The sequence below is a fragment of the Meriones unguiculatus genome, chromosome 2 (assembly GCF_030254825.1).
Source record: "Meriones unguiculatus strain TT.TT164.6M chromosome 2, Bangor_MerUng_6.1, whole genome shotgun sequence".
In the NCBI taxonomy this organism is placed as follows: domain Eukaryota; kingdom Metazoa; phylum Chordata; class Mammalia; order Rodentia; family Muridae; genus Meriones; species Meriones unguiculatus.
The window spans coordinates 41538764-41556512 of record NC_083350.1 but is presented as its reverse complement, the minus strand read 5'-3'; the positions used below and the strand labels follow the sequence as shown (position 1 = coordinate 41556512).

The window sequence follows — 17749 nt, the reverse complement described above, 5'->3', positions numbered from 1 at the left end:
CAAGCCTGAAGTAATGGAACCCAAGCCATAATGGTGATTTTCACAGAGACCTTGCCGAGAAAATGTTGGCTTATTCGGTAGCTACTGAGCAAGATGTTAGAACACTGAGGAAGATAAAAGTAGACTGTGCTGCTGAGACTACTTAGATGCTCATGGCTCATGGCTCTCAAAGTGAGTGACTTTTCAATTACAATCACCACAAATATCCCATAGAGTATTGAGTTTGTTAAAATTATGGGGTTACAATAGGAATCTTCTTATATTCCCTTCGTCTTAATGAGGATAATGTACATAATGTCCTGACTTACAACTGTTTAACTTATGATTCCTTGACTTCTTTTCAAAAGGTTTAAAATGCTATTTCTAATGTTTCTGTTCGTTCATTTGTCTGTTTCTTTGTTTGTTTGTTTAGTTTTTGAGACAGGTTCTCTATGTAGTGTTGGCTGTCCTGGAGCTTGCTGTGTAGATCAGGCTGGCCTGAACTCACAGAGACCCTCTTGCACCAGCATGTCATCTATTTCTAATGTTTTTATAGACACATCCAGTAGGAAGCAACTTTAAAATTTGGATTTTGATATTTCCTAAGATGAATGACACTTAGCATAATATTTCCTTCTGATAGTGAGCCATAGCCATCAGCTCCAATTCCTACCCAGCCCCAGTGATCACATGAGGGAAACTTGACAAAGTACAATATCCTCTTAGATTTGACATCCGCTGGGTTACTTGTGTCTTGTCCTTCTTTTCTGTCTCTCTCTCTCTTTTGGTGGTACTCCTAGCGGCCAACCCTAAGGACCTGTGCATGCTAGGCACATAGCCTACTACTGAGCTACACATCCAGCCAAACATGCATTTTGGATTCATAATATCTTGACCTTCTGATAGGCTGATTGATGAAGTTTACTATAAGTTGAAGAGTATAGTTAATATACTTCATATTTTTTTATTTTACCATATGCATACATATATTTCTAGGTGGGTATATAGGTGCGTGTTTCTTTGTGTGTGTATGTGTGTGTGTGTATTTGAGTCCTTATTATTAAACAGCATGTGCTTTTCCAGCCAAGCTATTCCACCCAATGTCACTTCATAAGAATCCTTTTTATTCTTTTTTTCATGACTCAATGTTTATCATATATATGCATGTGTACCATAGTTTAATTAACCATTCTCCTCTGTATGTACTTCACCGTTTTGCAACTATAAGCAGTAGGTCTGAGTTGTTTTAAAAACAGTACCTATCACAAATTAATATACAGATTTTTCTTAGCTGATATAGTAAATTAATATAATTTATAAGCATTAAGGTTTTTGCTCTCCGGGGATGAAAAGGAAAACGGAAGAGAGTTTTAAAACGTGACTCATTTGAAAAGGCAATCAATTTTTGTATCACCTTCAACTGACTGACAAATCTGAGGAACCCTGAAAAGAAATAAATCTACTTCGTTAAAGTTACATGAAAGGACAAGGAATTCTGGACTCGCAAAGTTAACAGCGTACTGAAAAATACCACTCCGTCTCTTACGGTTAGATTGTAACCGCCCCGGGAATGCTTCAAGTATTGAGAGCCACAGCGATTTCACTGTGAACTTCCTTCACAGGGGCATGTGCTTCGACCCCTTCTCCCCAGTTGGTGGTGCTGTTTGGGAAGGCTATGGAGATTCGCGGGAGGAAGTCGTGTTCGTTTCCCTCACGTCCTATTTCCTTTCTGTTTCCAGCCAGTGTGTACAGGGTGACCGGCAGCTTCCCAGGCCTGTGAGGGATAGAATACAGTGGTACGCGAAATAAATCTTTAATCCTTCAGGTATTGTCAGATGTTCTAGTTAGCATCAACGGTCAACGCCACAGCCTAGAATCACCTGAGAACGTTTCAGTGGAGAAATGGTTTTTATGGGGTTGGGCTATGGACATGTCTGTGAGTGATTAATCCTGACTGTTGTGTAACTGATGGAGGAGGGGCCCAGCTGACTGTGCGGTGTTGGTATTTTCTGGGCAGGTGGTCGTAAGCTATGTGAGAGGGCTAGCGAAGATGGTAACTAGCTAAGACTGAGTGAGCCACGCAGTAAGACGGGAAACAGATTCCCACATGGTTTCTGCTTCACGTTCCTGTCCTGGCTTCCTTCAGTGACAGACTGTGACCCAGAAATGTAAGCCAAATAAACACTTAATCCTCCAAGTTGCTTTGGGTGAGTGTGTTTTATCACAGCAACAAAAAAGTAACTAGAGCACCAGGTAATTTGTCAGCAACGATATACATAACTAGGGAGGAAATTTTATCAGATGAGAGTTTAAAATTTTGTGTTAAGAATATGCTTTAAAACCTTAGAAATAAAACATTTTGTATAAATATGTTGTATCCCCTAAGGACTTTCTGTACTGTAGTGCGTTATGTGTTTGGGGCACCCTAACCTTTTAATAAAAGTCGGTGGTACTTTTCTTAGTTGGCTGCCATCTTTCTTTCCCTTTAGATTTCCCTCTGCCTCACTTGAGGCACTTTACTGTTTTTGAACTCGGCCAGTCTTGTTTGATTCCTTGTTGATTTTGTAGGATCACACAGCAAAGTGGAGCTTTCTGCTGACTGTGTAAGAATGAAGGCAAATTTGGCCAAAGGGTGTGTTTTTGTACAGTGTGACTGACAGGAAAAATCTGGTAAGATTTTTTTACTTTCTCTGAGTTCCATCAGTCCTTAACTCACTAACTAAGAACACACTTTTGATTGTGCTCACTTATATTCAGGAGTATAGCATTGTCTTAATTTGAAGCTCAGGTCAAATATAGCTCATTCTGGAACCAGATTAAGCTTTTTGCATCATTATCAGATGATTGCAAGCTTGTTTAGCCAATACTTTTGTTTAAATTTTTTTGCAGTAGTTAGGAATGAGAGAGTGTTTTTTATGCTGTTATTCATAAATAAATAGGGCTGGGGTTAAGCTCCCTGAAAAGTGGTTTTAATAACTCAACATAATACTGGAGCCCTGGTGGCAGACAATGTTAAGAGGTAGTAATTTAAGGATTAATTCATTTCCTAGACACAGTTGTAAATAAGGATTTTCTCCTGGGACACTGTTTTTTGTTTTTTTGTTTTTTCATTAGAAATATGTACATACTACAGTATTTACACTAAAGTATGGAATAGCCAAAGGCTAACCAGATGTTAACATTAAACACTTGAAGCCGAGATGCAAGACGGAGCTGTAGAGCCAAGACTTAACTTCCGAGTAGTTGCTTATTTGGGATGAAAGATGGAAGAGAAGATGAAGTATCATTGTCTGTAGAACTTTAGAACTGACTCATGAGGAGAGAGCAAGGTAACACATCTCTGTCCCCGTTTTCTGCCTTCTACCCTCCCCCAGCCATGATTACACAAGCATTAAATTGTAGGAACACTTGGGAGACTTTCTGATTTTTCCCCTGAGAGCTCTATGGTTTCCTAGCAAAACAAAGGAAACAAGACAACACAGTTTCTCTTTTCTTCTTTTCATCCTCCTGAAAGGTATGTGCTCTTCCCTTTACCAGTTACTACTTTGGCTTGATTAGGCAGCCACTATTAAAAGGCACAGGGAACCTGTAAGTCTGGCAGGTGGTCATTTGAACAGGGCTCCGCTAACAATACAAGCTAAATTAGAAGGAAAGACATGCCAGGCACAAAGCGCTGACTTGCTGCCCAGTTTATTGTGTTATAATTAACAGGGGAAGACAATCCGAGTTCTTTTGTTGCAGTGGGGACCAAAATAAAGAGAAAACTGAGAAATAAACGTTAAAGGGCTGTTGGGATCTGGGAGGAAGGCCCTGCATCCCATGCTCTTGAGATGACTGGTTCTGTGGGTTTTATCATTGAGGGTGATGCTGAAAAATGGTCCCAATCTCTGGTCTCTTAAGTCTCTTCCTTTTCTATCCATGGGGCGTGGCAAATAGGTTTCTGGTTTCTGTCCTTTATAATACTGAAAGTTGCATTGAATTTTGCACTGAGAATCCAAGAACTCTGTTTGATAAATAAGGCCCTTGAGGCTTGTAACCTGTCCTTGACTCAGAACAACCCTTTGGGGGTGGGGGTCGGAGTGGGGGTGTTGAACAATTGCAAGATTGCTGCAAAGTATGTGTAAGTATTGTATTCTCTTGATTGCCAGGCTCTCTCTCCTGAGCCATAGAATCAGTTTCTCTCTCTCTCTGCATGCACTTGGTATAGGAAATGGGTATAAAGTATCTCTAGTTATCTGTAGGTATAGTTTTGTTGGTAACGTAATAGCATTATTTTAGTTTTTGTTTTGTTGTTTTGGTTTTGGTTTTCCTTTTAGATGGGTTTCACTCTGTAGCCTACGCTAGCCAGTAACTAACTGTACTGAGTAGTTCAGGCTGGCTTTATACTCTAAACAGTCTTTCTACTTCAGTCCTGAAATTACGGGCATAAGACACCAAACCCAGCTCAATACTTTTAATCCATATGAACACATATAATTGATGTTTTTTTGCTACGAAGGAAGGAAGGAAGGAAGGAAGGAAGGAAGGAAGGAAGGAAGGAAGGAAGGAAGTTAAGAAGCAGTTTTGTGGCTTTGAATACAGCTCGCTCAGTTGGGAGGCATCAGCAAGGGAATCAGTTAATTGATCACCTGCACTGCCTTATCCAAAAATGCCCTTCGTGGAATCAGACACCTGTCAGCTGCCGAACTGACCTAGCATTTTTAGCAAGTGCAGGAACTAAGACTAGAGACAGGATGAGAGGAAAGCACAGTTTGACTCTTTTGTATGAATGCATGTACTTTTCTTCTAAGAGCATACAGGGAAATCTTACAGAAGTGTCTCTGAGTAAATGGCTTTATTTGATACTGAGTGAAAACAGGCCAATTCTGGGGCTAGAGTTAAGCCATTTTCTGCCCCTGATTTGATGATTTGCAGGTGTCTTAGTGATAGAGCTGAACAATACTCATTCTTTCCTATACAAGACACAATCAGCTTTCATAAAATCAACTGAACATGCCAGGAGGGCTGACTGAAGTATCCCCCATAGGCTCATGTATTTGGTTGCTTAGACCCCAAATGGAAGGACTTCGGAGCCTGTGGTTGGTAGGTCCTCTTTGGAGGAAGTGGGTCAGTGGGAGTGGGCCTTGAGGTTTTATAACCTAGCCCCACTTCCTGTTTACTTTCTCTGCTTCCTGACCATAGCTACATGAAGTCGACTCTCTCCCATTCCTCCTGAGATACGTTCCTGGCACAGTGGGCAGTATCCCTCTGACCTGTAAGCAAAAAAAAATGATCTCTTCCTCCTTTCAGTTGTTTTACTCGGGGTGTTTCAGTCTATGAACAATGGAAGTAACTAATACACCAAGGGATCCAAAAGATCAGCGTGATTAAAGTGTGGGCCAAGTTGTCTGGAATTTTCTTGGTGGGCTGTGCCTCTGAGCAAGATAGAGACCCTATTTAGTCTCTTCCCTTGGCCTTAGAGGCCCTGCGGCTGCCATAGAGAGTGCAGCTTGTCAAGGCTGAAAAGGAAGCGCTGCTTATCCTCCATGGAAAATTTAGCCATCCTGACCCACAAATAAGATACTGCTTCATCGGATGCTCAGCCCAGGAATCGATGATGTAGTCCAGTGCTAGAGAAATATATGGCTGTACAGCGGCATTCTAATGTAGCTTTTAAAAAGAGATAATTTAAATGTTTAAATTTGATTGCAGTGGGCTGACTTACAAATAAATTATAAATAAATATATTTATATATTTAATTGTAATTAAACAAATGTTTATAAGGTTAATTACAATTAAACAAATGTTTACATATTTAGTTATCAATGAATATGTCCACATATTTAATTACAAATATATCTATTAATATAAATTAAATTATAATATTAATATAAATTCATATTTATAATTCATAATACCAGTAGCCTCAATCCTTCTAGTGATGGCTCTTTGTTCTGTTGGCTCAAACACAGTTTCACTATGACTTTCTGTTAGGACCAATGAAATAATGATGCACACAGGTTTTATACGCAAGAGGGTTATTATTATTCATCATACGAAAGATGGAGATGAAGAGAGTGAGAGAAAAGGAGAGAGCAAGACATGATGGGGAAGGAAGGGGGCACCCCGACAGAGAAAGGGGAGAAAGCAGGAGAGTGGCAGAGTAAGAGGGCAAGAGAGAGACAAAGTGGGGGGTTGGTCCTTTTAAGGAACAACTTAACCACGCCTGCCAGGTGTACGCTGCCTGGTGGGTGACACATGATGACATTGTAGGTTGCTAGCAGCTCAGATGCAGACTGCCAAAATACTAACATCCCTTCTTTCTATAATTAAAAAATGAGGAGCTTGGGCTGCTTCTCATGTAAGGCAAGTTAAAGTAAGTAAACTTAGGTTCATTAGAAGCAGCTCTTGGTTGCCATGAAAGGGGTGAGAGAGAGAGAAATAATAGCAACAAAATGTCCAGATTACATGGCCAAGAGGAGGAGGGGAAGCCCCTGCCCTGAAAAGTTCAGAACAGAGTAGAGTTGCCAGCCGCGCCCAGTATCAGGTAGGGACCGAGGAATGCTGGGAGAACCTAGAGCTGCTTGTCCTGGGCCTGAAGCGCCCCACTTTCTTTTAGGCTGATTTCAGAATCCAAACTTGAAGTCAGATGTGGCTCACCTGCTCCAGACGGCTGTCTCTTTCCCTCATACCCTCCACCTGGAAGGAGGGGGCCGCAAGGTGACCTCTGTGTGTCCTCTTGGTTCCCTTCCGGGCTTCTCTAAGAAGTCTCTGTGTGGCTTGGCTCTTATCGCTTCCCCTGCTTCAGTCACAGCCTCAGTATTTGTTATGTAAAGGAAGTAGAGAGTCGGGTGTTTCTTTTCAGCATTCTTTGGGAGAACCTCCCAACGGAGCCCCCGGAGCCCCGGAGAGAAAAGAATCTTAGTGAATCAGGAAAGCAGCGAGTTAAGCAAGAGATTGGAGAACAGTTAGTTGCAGAGAAGTAGCTTTGGCTCCAGTGCTGTGTGCTGGGTTGAGTCTAGGCCTTCCCTGATAATGCCAGGAACATGGGATTGAAGAAGAAAGGACTCACTAAGGTCTTTTAGCAGAAATAAGAGAAAACTTTCTAACTCAGGAACATAAACATGGTCAGAATATGTTCCATGAACAGGGTGGGAATAAAGTAGGGGCGTAACAGGTCTAATGTGCGAGCACTAAATTGGCCATGGAAACATCTCATTTTCCTCTCCTGCTATTTTCCATAATGTCGTAAAAATTTATAACTGCACAGCTTATGAAGACTGTTTGTAACTCTATGTGATCTTGGATTCAGCAGGGAGTTTGTGATTTTTAAAATAGCTTCACATGAGTTTGTCTTCATACATGTTCAAAAAAACCTGCAATAATGTTTGTTTGAACAAATCTGAAATTACACATGAGAGTGTTAGAGAAAAAAAAAACTGCATTTTTTTTTCAAACAAAGTGCAATCAATCCCTCTAGGTTTTCCATCATTAAAAAAATAATCTTAACAGTAAAGTGAATGGGCTTCACTGCTGGATTTATGTATGTATTTATATAATTAACTCTTTGGCTTTTTCTTTTTTCTTCTCTAACTCTCCTGACTCACCTTCCTTATCTTAATATTCTCTCATCTACTTTCATTACATCTTTTCCCTTCATCCTGCTTCTCTTCCTTCTCTTTACTTACCTATAAGAAAGCTTATGATATTTGCATTTCTGTGTTCTATTTCACCCATTTTTCTGTAAATGACAAAATTTTATTCTTCTTTGTGGCTGGATGATACTGTGTTGTGTATATATAACATATTATCCATTCATCTATTGACAGACGTGGTATGATGTTCTTGTGGAATGTGAACAATTTACCCTTGTTCATTCAAATGCTGATTTCTCTGTCCCATTATCTGATTTCAATCCAGACATTGCATTATAATGTTTATTCTAACCATCACCTGTCTCAAGTTTGTGCAAACAAGCCACCATTTGTTCTCTGTATTTTCAATAAAACAACCAGCCAGTGCTGTGCAAAGGAGAGAATAGGGTGGGACATCCTGGTCTGGAGGGGAGGAGAAGGAAGCAAGTGGGAGGAGTTGGAGAGCAGAGATCGTCAGGGAGGATTTGGAACCATGAGGAGAGATGAACTGGATGAAGATAAGACTTAAAGCAAGTATAATGTGGGAAATCTGAATAGTAGGAAACTATGTGGGCTTGGAGGTTTAGAATGGAGTAACTATTGCCCAGCACTGTGCTCTAGGTAAATTAAATAAATCCTAGTCTCTGTGTGCTGATTCGGGTATACAGCTGGTTTAGGAATAACCACTGCTTAACTAAAAGGTGCATCAATAATAAATATTAACAATAAAACAACAATGCAAAAGACTGTGCAGCACTATTACAAAAACAAACAGCAACAACAACAAAAACAACCCCACAGAACTCAGTTTGAACTCAACTCCCTTAAAACAAAAGGTGAAAGGGTTCTTAATGGGTAGTATATACTACTAGAAAAGTACTGGGAAGCTTGGAGTATACAGGGTATTGGGCAGTGGAATGTGTTAGACAGTGAGTGAATTCTGAGTTTGCAAGTGTCTTTCTCTGTGACAAGGCTGCTTGCATTTGGCAGTTGTTTCTGATTGCCAGGTTTTTTGTTTGTTTGTTTGTTTATAAGTAAATACTCCATGGAAGGAAATGCCAAGCTGCCATCTTGGTGAAGGGTAATGTGTGGTCACTGTGTCCACTACGACTGCTTATATTATTGTTAATGTTGTGTTTAATTCACATTGTAGTTACTGTTGTGTTTAAGATGGTCTATCCAATACAGAATTGGAAAAACCCACGTCATTTTCTTACCTAAGATTGGGAAATGTAAAGTGGAACATAGAAGAGGGAAGAGCCAGAGGTGTTGACCAGATGTCAGGAGAAGACCCGCTGGTAGGTCTCCTGTGGTCAGGAAGGAGCTAATACCAAATGACCCACACCAACTTAACAGTTAATTCTGGGGTTCCTTTGGAACAAATAGCAACCTGTGATCTGCGCTGGCAACAGGTGAGAAATGAGGAAAGCAGCTGGGATGGTGAAAGTTTCTTTTTTGGCAGTGTAGCTTTTTCTTTTGGAATGACACAGACCAGCCCTGAAGTATGTACTTATAATCAGCATTGCTTGTGGTCAGACTCCTACATATATGCAAAAATATAATGCATGTAGAGGAATTTCAATTCAGAACATAGTTGCACTTGCAAAAGATCACATCCAAAGACCTAGGTATATGGGACCTGGCTGGAATACAAACATGCCTTTAATCCAGGAGATAGAGGCAAGCAGATCTGAGTGTAAGGCCAGTCTGGTATAGAGCAAGTTTCAGTAAGGAAAAGCTTAGGTCCAGGTATAGTGATACACACCTTTAATTCCAAACAATGAAGGTAAAGTTAGTTTGTAGGAGGAAGCACCCATGTTTGAAAGTAATGTCTGAGTGGCAGAAAAGGTGATGAATCAGACAAGATTTGACAGAATAGGATGTGCCCAACTCCCACGAAAAGAGAGGGGAAAGGGAAGCTACTTAAGGGGCAATGCGGTGTGGGGGGAGGCACTTTTACCACCACAGATAAACAGAGTCAGGTTGAAGAGAGGAGGCAGAGAGTCACAGAGAGAGGTTGAATGACAGAACGAGCCAGAGAATGAGAAGAAGCCAAAAGATTAGAGCAGATTGCTATAGTTAGTTTGGGCCACGTAGAGGAATTCAGGGGCCCATAGAGAAGCCAGATTGAGTAAGTCAGCTGGGAGAGGAGTTTGAGCCAGAACTGAACCAGCCAACTGTGAGCTCAGAACAAGAAAGGGTGAGCTCATTAAGCAGTAAGTCTTGAGGCTGCAAACATTCTAGGCCTAGATTAGATTGTACAGGAGCTAGAAGCTTCTAGGATAAGGCCTCGGTTAACAGACAAAGGCAGTAAGCCTGAGCCAACAATTTTAGCAGGCAAATAAAAGTTCTTTTTACAGATTCATACATAACGACATCATGCTGCATTGCTGAAGTACTTTCAGATAAATCGCAGGCGTTTTAGAAACTGAGTATTATGAGAAATTGATGACTAACATTTATCTCAAGTTGCATTAGAAACCTGTCAGAATGCTTGAGTTGGGGGTGGTTAGGATCATTCTGTTGGGTGATAAAATAATCTGACAAAAGTAATTGAGGGGAGAAAAGCTTTACTTTAGCTTACAGATCCAGGTTACATATAAGTCTGTCCATCACTGTAGAAAAGTTACAGTCAGCAACTTGAGACTCATGGTCACATCACCTACCTAATCAAGAATTAGGCACTGGTGAGCATGTGTGTGCTTACACTCATCTTGACGCTTTCCTAGTTCAGGATCCATTGCCTATGGAGTGGTGCTACCCGTAATGGTTGGCTTCTCACCTCAATTAACAAGATCAAGATAATCTCCACAGCTATACACGTAGGCCAGTTTCATCTAGCAGAAGCCATGAGAATAGATATTAGCTTTACAATTCCTTGGGGTTCATGGTGTTTGCCTATCTTACCTCCCACCCCTCCCCACCAAGAGAGTAAGCACAAAGGGAAGAGAATGAATAATTCAGTCTTCTTAAACAAGAGGGTGGTCTGCAGTGTTGCCTGCTCCAGAGCCATCTGTGATAACAAGATTGGTAAAAGGTACATGTGATTTGTCAGCAAAGTACCTGGAAGAACAAAATGTTTTTAGAGCACTTGAGGGGACTAAGATACAGTAGGTTAAGGGTGCCTGGGGAGAAGGACCCAGACTTTCTCACATAGTGTGGATTAGAACATCCAGGAGACCTGGAAGGAGATCAATAGAATATCCTAAGATGAAATACTGGCATGTATGATATTGATGTGTTTCATTTCTTTCCAATTGTTTTTTGTTGTTGTTGTTTTAGTTGTCAGAATGGGTGACCCATCAGAGAAGAACAACTCCATTCAAGAACATATAGATCAAACATTTCCAGAGAGGAGCGGTCAGATTGGACAGAAGCAACTGGTATAGCACACAGATTTCATGATTCTATGTTGTGTGTTGAGTTTCTAATATGGGGTGTCTGAGATGTCTGTGGATATGACAGAAGGTCAGAGGGTGGGACCTCCCAAGAGAGAATTTTGTTCCCCAGCTGTTGGGATTGTGTGATGAATTTCCTCTTTGCTTCATGTTCCTCAGTTTTAGCTGCAGTGCTCTCTATATAACACTAAGTCTTGTCCTCACGATAGAACCCTTGAAACGAATCTAGTCAAATCTTCTATTTAGTTAACAAATTTACAGTTTGTTCTTATTATGTCATGGTTCTAAATACTTCGTGTATATACACTCACCCAAGTCTCACCAGATACTAATTAGCCTTATTTTTTTTTAAAAAAATGAGCTGTTGAGGCTTAGACAAGCAAGAATTTGTTCATTTTACACAATTTATGATGGGTAAAAGCAAGACTCAAACAGCAGTAGGCTCATCTGCTGTGTTTGTTCTTTACCTCTTAATATGTAATAGAACAGGAAGAGAGGGCACGAGGTTTTACACCGTTCATCGACAATGTAAGGCGTAGAGATGTTGTAGGGTAAGTTTGTAAAACAAACCAATATACTCCCATCAAGATGAATGTTTATGGAAATGGTTCTCATATTTAGATAGACTACTTGGACTGCTATTAAACTGAGGTAAAAAAAAGAAAAAGCCTGTTACATTGAAAGTGTACGTTTTGTTTCTAGGAATTGCATTTCCAATGGAAACTAGCCTATGTACTTTCAGATTATATTTTCTTCTAAAATCCATCAGAAGAATATTTCTTTACCTATGATATGTGTGTTACATGTTTAGAAAATGTCCTCACACTGGCCTATAGCACACATCCCTGTAACCTCAGCATTTGAGGTGCTGAAGCAGGAGAATTGCCAGAAGTTCAAAGTCAACCTGGACTACACAGTAGATTCTAGGCTGGCCTACTGTAGTTTGAGACCTGTCTCAATGAAACAGACAATGATAACAGCAACAAAAAGTTACCTTTTCATTTGTGTGTTTATGTATTTGTCTATGTGTGTGTCTACACCCCATTGTATGTACCTGCTGCCTGCAAAGGCCAGAGGAAGCTATTGGGACCATTGGAATTGGAGTTATAGATGATTGTGAGCCACTGTTTGGGTGCTGGGACTAGAACCCCATCCTCTATAAGAGCACCCAGGGCTCTTAACCACTGAGCTATCTGTCTGGTCCCAAGTCACCATGGTGGTTGTGTTATGCCTAAGTCTCATGGACCCCAAAGACCATTAAGGAGCTAATTCCAGTGCAAACGCAGTAGGGTCTTTATTACAAGCTCAGGTTGGGCCCACACCGTCACTAGCAGTTCTTGAGTGTAGAGCCCTGAGCTCAGGGACAGAGGGGTTTTCATTGGGGTTTGAGCAAGGACCAGGAATTTCCAGCTTAGCAGTTACATGATTGGATGATATTTAGCAAGGGCAAATTTGTTACAAAGTGATTGGCTAACTAATATTGAGTGAGCTATCTATAGACCTCAGGAATGTTATGTATTTTTCTGTGCCATGGATGTTCTACTACAAGGTCTAGTGGGCATGCCCAGCACAGATTCCCTACCTGAGATAAGATACTTTCCCATTCTTGTGGTTATCCTCAGGCTGTTTCTTGGGTGGGGGGATTTTATGGTCTTGTTCCTTGAATTGGTGACTTATGGCCTAGTTCCTGGGACTAATGACTTTTGGGGGGAGGTTAGGTCTGGTACTCTCAGTTGACACATCTTGTTTCTTGTTTTTGACAATCAGGCTCCATTTTGATGCTAAACACAAAAGTCCCCCAAACAAAAGACTTTTGAAAATATCCCCTAACACTCATGAAAGTTGCCCTAGCAATATTTTTCTTGGTTATCTGACTTTGATTGAGATGAACCTTCAGTGGCACTGTGTTGAAACCTGTGATGGTGTGTGCAGCCCAGGGCAGGGGATGGTTTTGAGACCCATTTCAGAGAATGGTGTATGCTGTGGCTTCATGTCGCTTTGACATCATATATGGACTTCTTCAGTGATGGCTGAGGGTTCTCTCTTGATTCTTTCCCACATTTTTGTTACATGCATTTTATACTCTGTATTTAGAAAGAATGGCCCAGTTTGAAAATGTATCACCTTTTGAAACTCAATCAGATGAAACTCTTGATTTTTTTCTTGTAAAACAAACACACTTCTATGGTATTTTGATAAGAGCCACAGACAGTACATTTTGAAAGACTGTAAAATGAATACAACTACTAAAACACTTTGTTTATTTCATAGCAACAGATAGAACGGCAGCTAAAATGCTTGGCATTTCAAAATCCTGGACCACAGGTGGCAGATTTTAACCCTGAAACAAGGCAGCAGAAAAAGAAAGCAAGGATGTCGAAAATGAACGAATATTTTTCTGTGAAGTACAAGTAAGATCATGATATATTTGATTTATGGGGTTATAAATTGCATGTGTTCTCCTTGATTTTAAGCAAAGTATGTAGGCATAATGTTATTGTGCACTTTGTAAAGATTCAAATGTTGATTTCTGTGCCCCCCATATCTGGTTGCAATTCTTGTTCTGAGAATTGCCTAACTTTTGTTCTCCAATTATCCCCAATTGTGTCAATAAAGCAGCTTGACAGCTAATCACTGAGCAGGGGAAAGAATAGGGTTAGACTTCCTGCCAGCCATGGGAAGAGAAGAGAGAGAAAGGAAGTAGGGATTCAGCCACAGGCAGAGGCCCTGGAGATGTGAGAAGAAAGTAGCTGGAGCAGAGAAAGTCATAAAATGCAAATATCTTGGGGAGTTACACTGGAAGGAAGCCAGACTAGAGGGTTAAGAATAAAATAATAACTGCTCAGTTGTTGTGCCATAGAGCTTGTTACATAAATATAATAGTTCAGTCTCAATTATTTGGGTACTATTGGGTTAAGAGAGAAACTGTAATACATCTTTTTAAAACAACCACTGACAAAAGTAATTAAAGGTTACATTTCTGTTCTGATTTCAAAAATTTCTTCTATAGTACACTAAGACCCCATACGTCTGGATGTTAGCATCTTTAAGAAATAAGTACTATTGTTGAGAGCAAAGTGTGGTGGCACATGCCTGGAATGCCAGTGCTTGGATGCAGAGCATAAAGATTCCAAGTTCACAGACAGCTTGGGATACTTAGGGAAACTATGTATGTGTATGTGTGTGTATCACCTTTTAAAAAAGGGTTTTGTACTAAAACAACATTTTTTAGTAGAAAAGTTGATTAAATATAACAAAGAAGTATTAGTAAAAGGAAAAATAATGTAACCATAGGAACGGATTCAGGATATTAGATGGGTACCATGCTATCACTAAATACAAGGATTGTTAACGCATTGGAATATGAAATACCTGGAGGTGTAACTCAGTGATGGCGCACTTGCCTAGCAGGCGCAAGGCCCTAGTTTCCAACTTCAGCGTGACAAGGGGGAAGAAAACAAAAACATAATGCAGGGAACTAGAAGGATGGCTCAGCGGCGTGGAGCACTTCCTGTTCTTTCTGAGCACCTGAGTTGGTATGTAGCACCCAACTTGGGTAGTTCCTAACTGCCTGTAAATGCAGCTCTAGGGAACCTGACGCCATTTTCTGGCTTCGGAGAGGCTCCACACATATGGCATTATACTTGCACATAAACATACATTTTTAAATGATTTATATTAAACGAAGTAAAAAGTGAGCATGTATATTTGAAAATTTGATATGTAGGAAGGATGGTATTTATTGAAAATAGATTTTTTTTTTTCAGCCAGGTGGTGGTAGTGGGTGGTGGTGGCAGTGGTAATGGTACCTGCCTTTAATTCCAATGCTTACAGGGCAGAGGCAGATGGAACTCTGTGGGTTCAAGGCCAATCTGGTTTACGGATTTCCAGGACATCCAGGGCAACACAAAGAAACCCTGTCTTGAAAAACAAACAAACCATCAGAAAATAGAAAGAAAAGGAAAAAAAAAGTACTGGGCAGTGATGGCACATAGTTTTAGTTACAGCACTAGAATCTATAAAAATAGATTTTTTTTCCCTCATACAACATATCCTGATTATAATTTTCCCTCGCTCATTTTTATGCATAAAATATGGTATGTAGTTGTGCTAATCTTATATAATGTCTTCTAAAATAAAATTTTAGTTCTCACTAGGGAAAAGTGACAGTGAAATAAAATAATTGTATATTGTTTCACAGTCAACACAAAAATGATTTATATGTATTATTTAAAAATCTGTGACTATATGAGTGCAGGTACCTACAGCAGCCAGAGGCATCAGATCCCGCTGAAACTAGAGTTGCAGGCAGCTGTGAGCCATCTAGGTGGATGGTGGGAACTGAACTCAAGTCCTGTGGGAGAACAATATGCACTTGAAACTACTGAGCCATCTCTCCAGTCCCATGTATGCATGATTCAAAAAGTCATCTCTACACATTAACCAAACGAAAAACCTCTTAATTAGAAGGCATTCCTGCTAACGTGTGGTCACGAGGCAGATCCTCACCCTTTCTTTTCCATGAAAGGGAGGAAGGATGCAGCTGTGTTGCTTCCCCTAAACAGGAAGGGAAGAGTTATGCTTGGGGACAAGAGGTGCAGAGGTACCCACTGTGACCACATGAGCGAAGTGCCAGCCTTTGGCGTTACATGACACAAGCTGCTCTCACGGCTTACAAGCACATGTTATAAAGTATATAATGAAACTGGTTTTGTTTTGTAAGTGGCAAAGTTCTTGTAAAGCTCTTTTTGCCCCTGGGAATGCTGTCAAGGGGGATAAAGACTGGGGGGGGGGGCGCTCTAAAGGCGACTCTAAAGTGTTGCCCTCTGGCACTAAACACTTGGCTTTTACCAGGGCCTTACTATGCATGCTCCTGCCAACCATCTCCATCCACACTGGGGGTAAAATGGAAGTAAAGAAACAAAAGAAAAGGCACTTGGAACCTCTGCCAATAGTTCCCCCTTCACACCTTAAGGATTACTGTATGGTAACTGATAGGCCTCATCTTGAGTCATTAAGAAATGTAGTAGTTTTTGCTAGAGCACTTTTAAGAGAGAAAGGGAGTGTAAAACTTAGCAGAAAAATATGGAGGACATGAAGTCCTTGTCACAGATGTGCACCAGGGAGACCAGGAATGTTAAACAGGCAGGGTTACCTCTTCAGTGGAAGGGATGGATACCTGTTTTCCACCCAGAAGGCTAGGAGTGGATGTGGTTAATAGCCTGCTGACCTTTGTACCATCTGTATGACAAAGACCATACCACATCCTCCCCCAGGCCCCTATACATATAGTCTATCCATAGAACCCATCTTTGTGGAAGAGGCAACCTGGACTTTGGAAAGAGTTCTGATGTAATTACTCCTTAAGCTTTATCATGCACGTGGTATTATGTTTCACCAGAAAACTTGCAAATTGTGCTGTACTTAAATGTGCCTAAAATAAACTGCCCTGTGTCAGACTCTAGAAGTCTGAACCAACTCTGGCTACTGAGCTGTGTTTGCAGAGGAGCCCCACCCCACCCCCACACGTTGAAAAATACCATCAATATGTTGATAATTTAAAGGTTAATATAGAATCTTTTTAGTACCAAGCTTCAATTAGCTGTTCAGTGTGATGAGTGATTATTTGCCCCAGAAACGCTGGGCAATTAGGTTGTTCTCAGCTACAAGCCTAGCTGCACATACTGGCTGTCCATCTCGGCTCATCACTGCCATTTCATAGGGTAGACTGGTTCTGGTAACGTCTGGGATGCTGCTCCCTGAGAGTGAAAGGGCCATGAACACGGCAGGGCTGTGCAATCCTTTCTTAACACGGTGAGGATAGCAGTGCTCGCTCATTCACGTCAGTTTTTCTTTGCAGAGTCATGAAAAAGTATGACGAAAGCGGCAGGCTCATCTGTAATGACGTGGACCTGTGCGACTGTCTGGAGAAGAACTGCCTGGGATGCTTCTACCCTTGTCCCAAGTGCAACTCCAACAAGTGTGGGCCTGAGTGCCGATGCAACCGGCGCTGGGTATATGACGACATTGTCACTGAATCTGGGGAGGTCATCAGCACCCTGCCGTTTAGTGTTCCTGAGTAGGAGAGATGCATCAATACTCTTGCCCCTCTCTCTCTCTCATTCTTTCTTATTCTCTTTCTCCCCTCCCCCTGTGTGTGTGTGTGTGTGTGTGTGTGTGTGTGTGTGTTTTGAGGCAGGGTCTTCTGTAGCTCAGGATGGCCTTGAAGTTATGGCCCTGCCTTAGTGTCCCAAATTCTGTTACTTTAGGTATAATACATCATGCCTGGCTTCTGTTTGTTTGTTTTGATTGTATTCATGTGTGCATACATATATACATATATGTAAGGCCAGGTCATACATATGTGTGTATGTATATATGTATATGTTTATACATATATGTCTATACACATATGTGTGTGTATATATGTATATGTTTATACATATATGTATATACACATATGTGTGTGTATATATATATACACACACACTTTTAAGTCAAACTTTTTTTAGTGTTTGGACAAAAAAAATTTCTCAAGCTACATATCAATGTAGAATAGACAATAACAATAATAATAATAATAATAATAATAATAATAATAATAATAATAATTTACATGTTCCTCTCAGGTTCCTTACTCATAACCAAGGCTGAGGAGTGGGTGATCAATCTCCCTAATTAGCAGCAGTCTCAACTCTGCCTTGAAGCCATACCTCTCCCTTCTGGAGTATCTAGTTGAGAACACCATAGCTTTATGA

The 17749-nt window shown here is 40.7% G+C and overlaps 1 protein-coding gene and 1 long non-coding RNA gene across 3 annotated transcripts in view; one reads left to right on the top strand and one right to left on the bottom strand.

Moving 5' to 3' along the window:
- The window catches only part of LOC132652317 (uncharacterized), a 40260-nt gene that overhangs the window by 6079 nt on the left and 16432 nt on the right, over positions 1-17749 (bottom strand). For both annotated transcript variants that reach the window (XR_009589815.1, XR_009589816.1), the window contains one exon: positions 1526-1753. This is a non-coding gene — a long non-coding RNA (uncharacterized LOC132652317). The remainder of the gene's footprint in view (positions 1-1525; positions 1754-17749) is intronic.
- Positions 10884-17136, top strand: Arl14epl (ADP ribosylation factor like GTPase 14 effector protein like). Its single transcript, XM_021660204.2, has 3 exons — positions 10884-10976; positions 13263-13402; positions 16852-17136. The coding sequence occupies exons 1-3, from the start codon at positions 10884-10886 to the stop codon at positions 17072-17074; spliced, it is 456 nt and encodes a 151-aa protein (XP_021515879.1). The 3' UTR covers positions 17075-17136.

What these genes read in the sequence shown, in the direction of transcription:
- Arl14epl (XM_021660204.2), top strand. Translation starts at nt 10,884, where the DNA reads ATGGGTGACCCATCAGAGAAGAACAACTCCATTCAAGAACATATAGAT. An exon ending in AGATTGGACAGAAGCAACTG is followed by an intron (nt 10,977 to 13,262) that starts GTATAGCACACA and finishes TTTATTTCATAG; the next exon opens with CAACAGATAGAACGGCAGCT. An exon ending in TATTTTTCTGTGAAGTACAA is followed by an intron (nt 13,403 to 16,851) that starts GTAAGATCATGA and finishes TTTTCTTTGCAG; the next exon opens with AGTCATGAAAAAGTATGACG.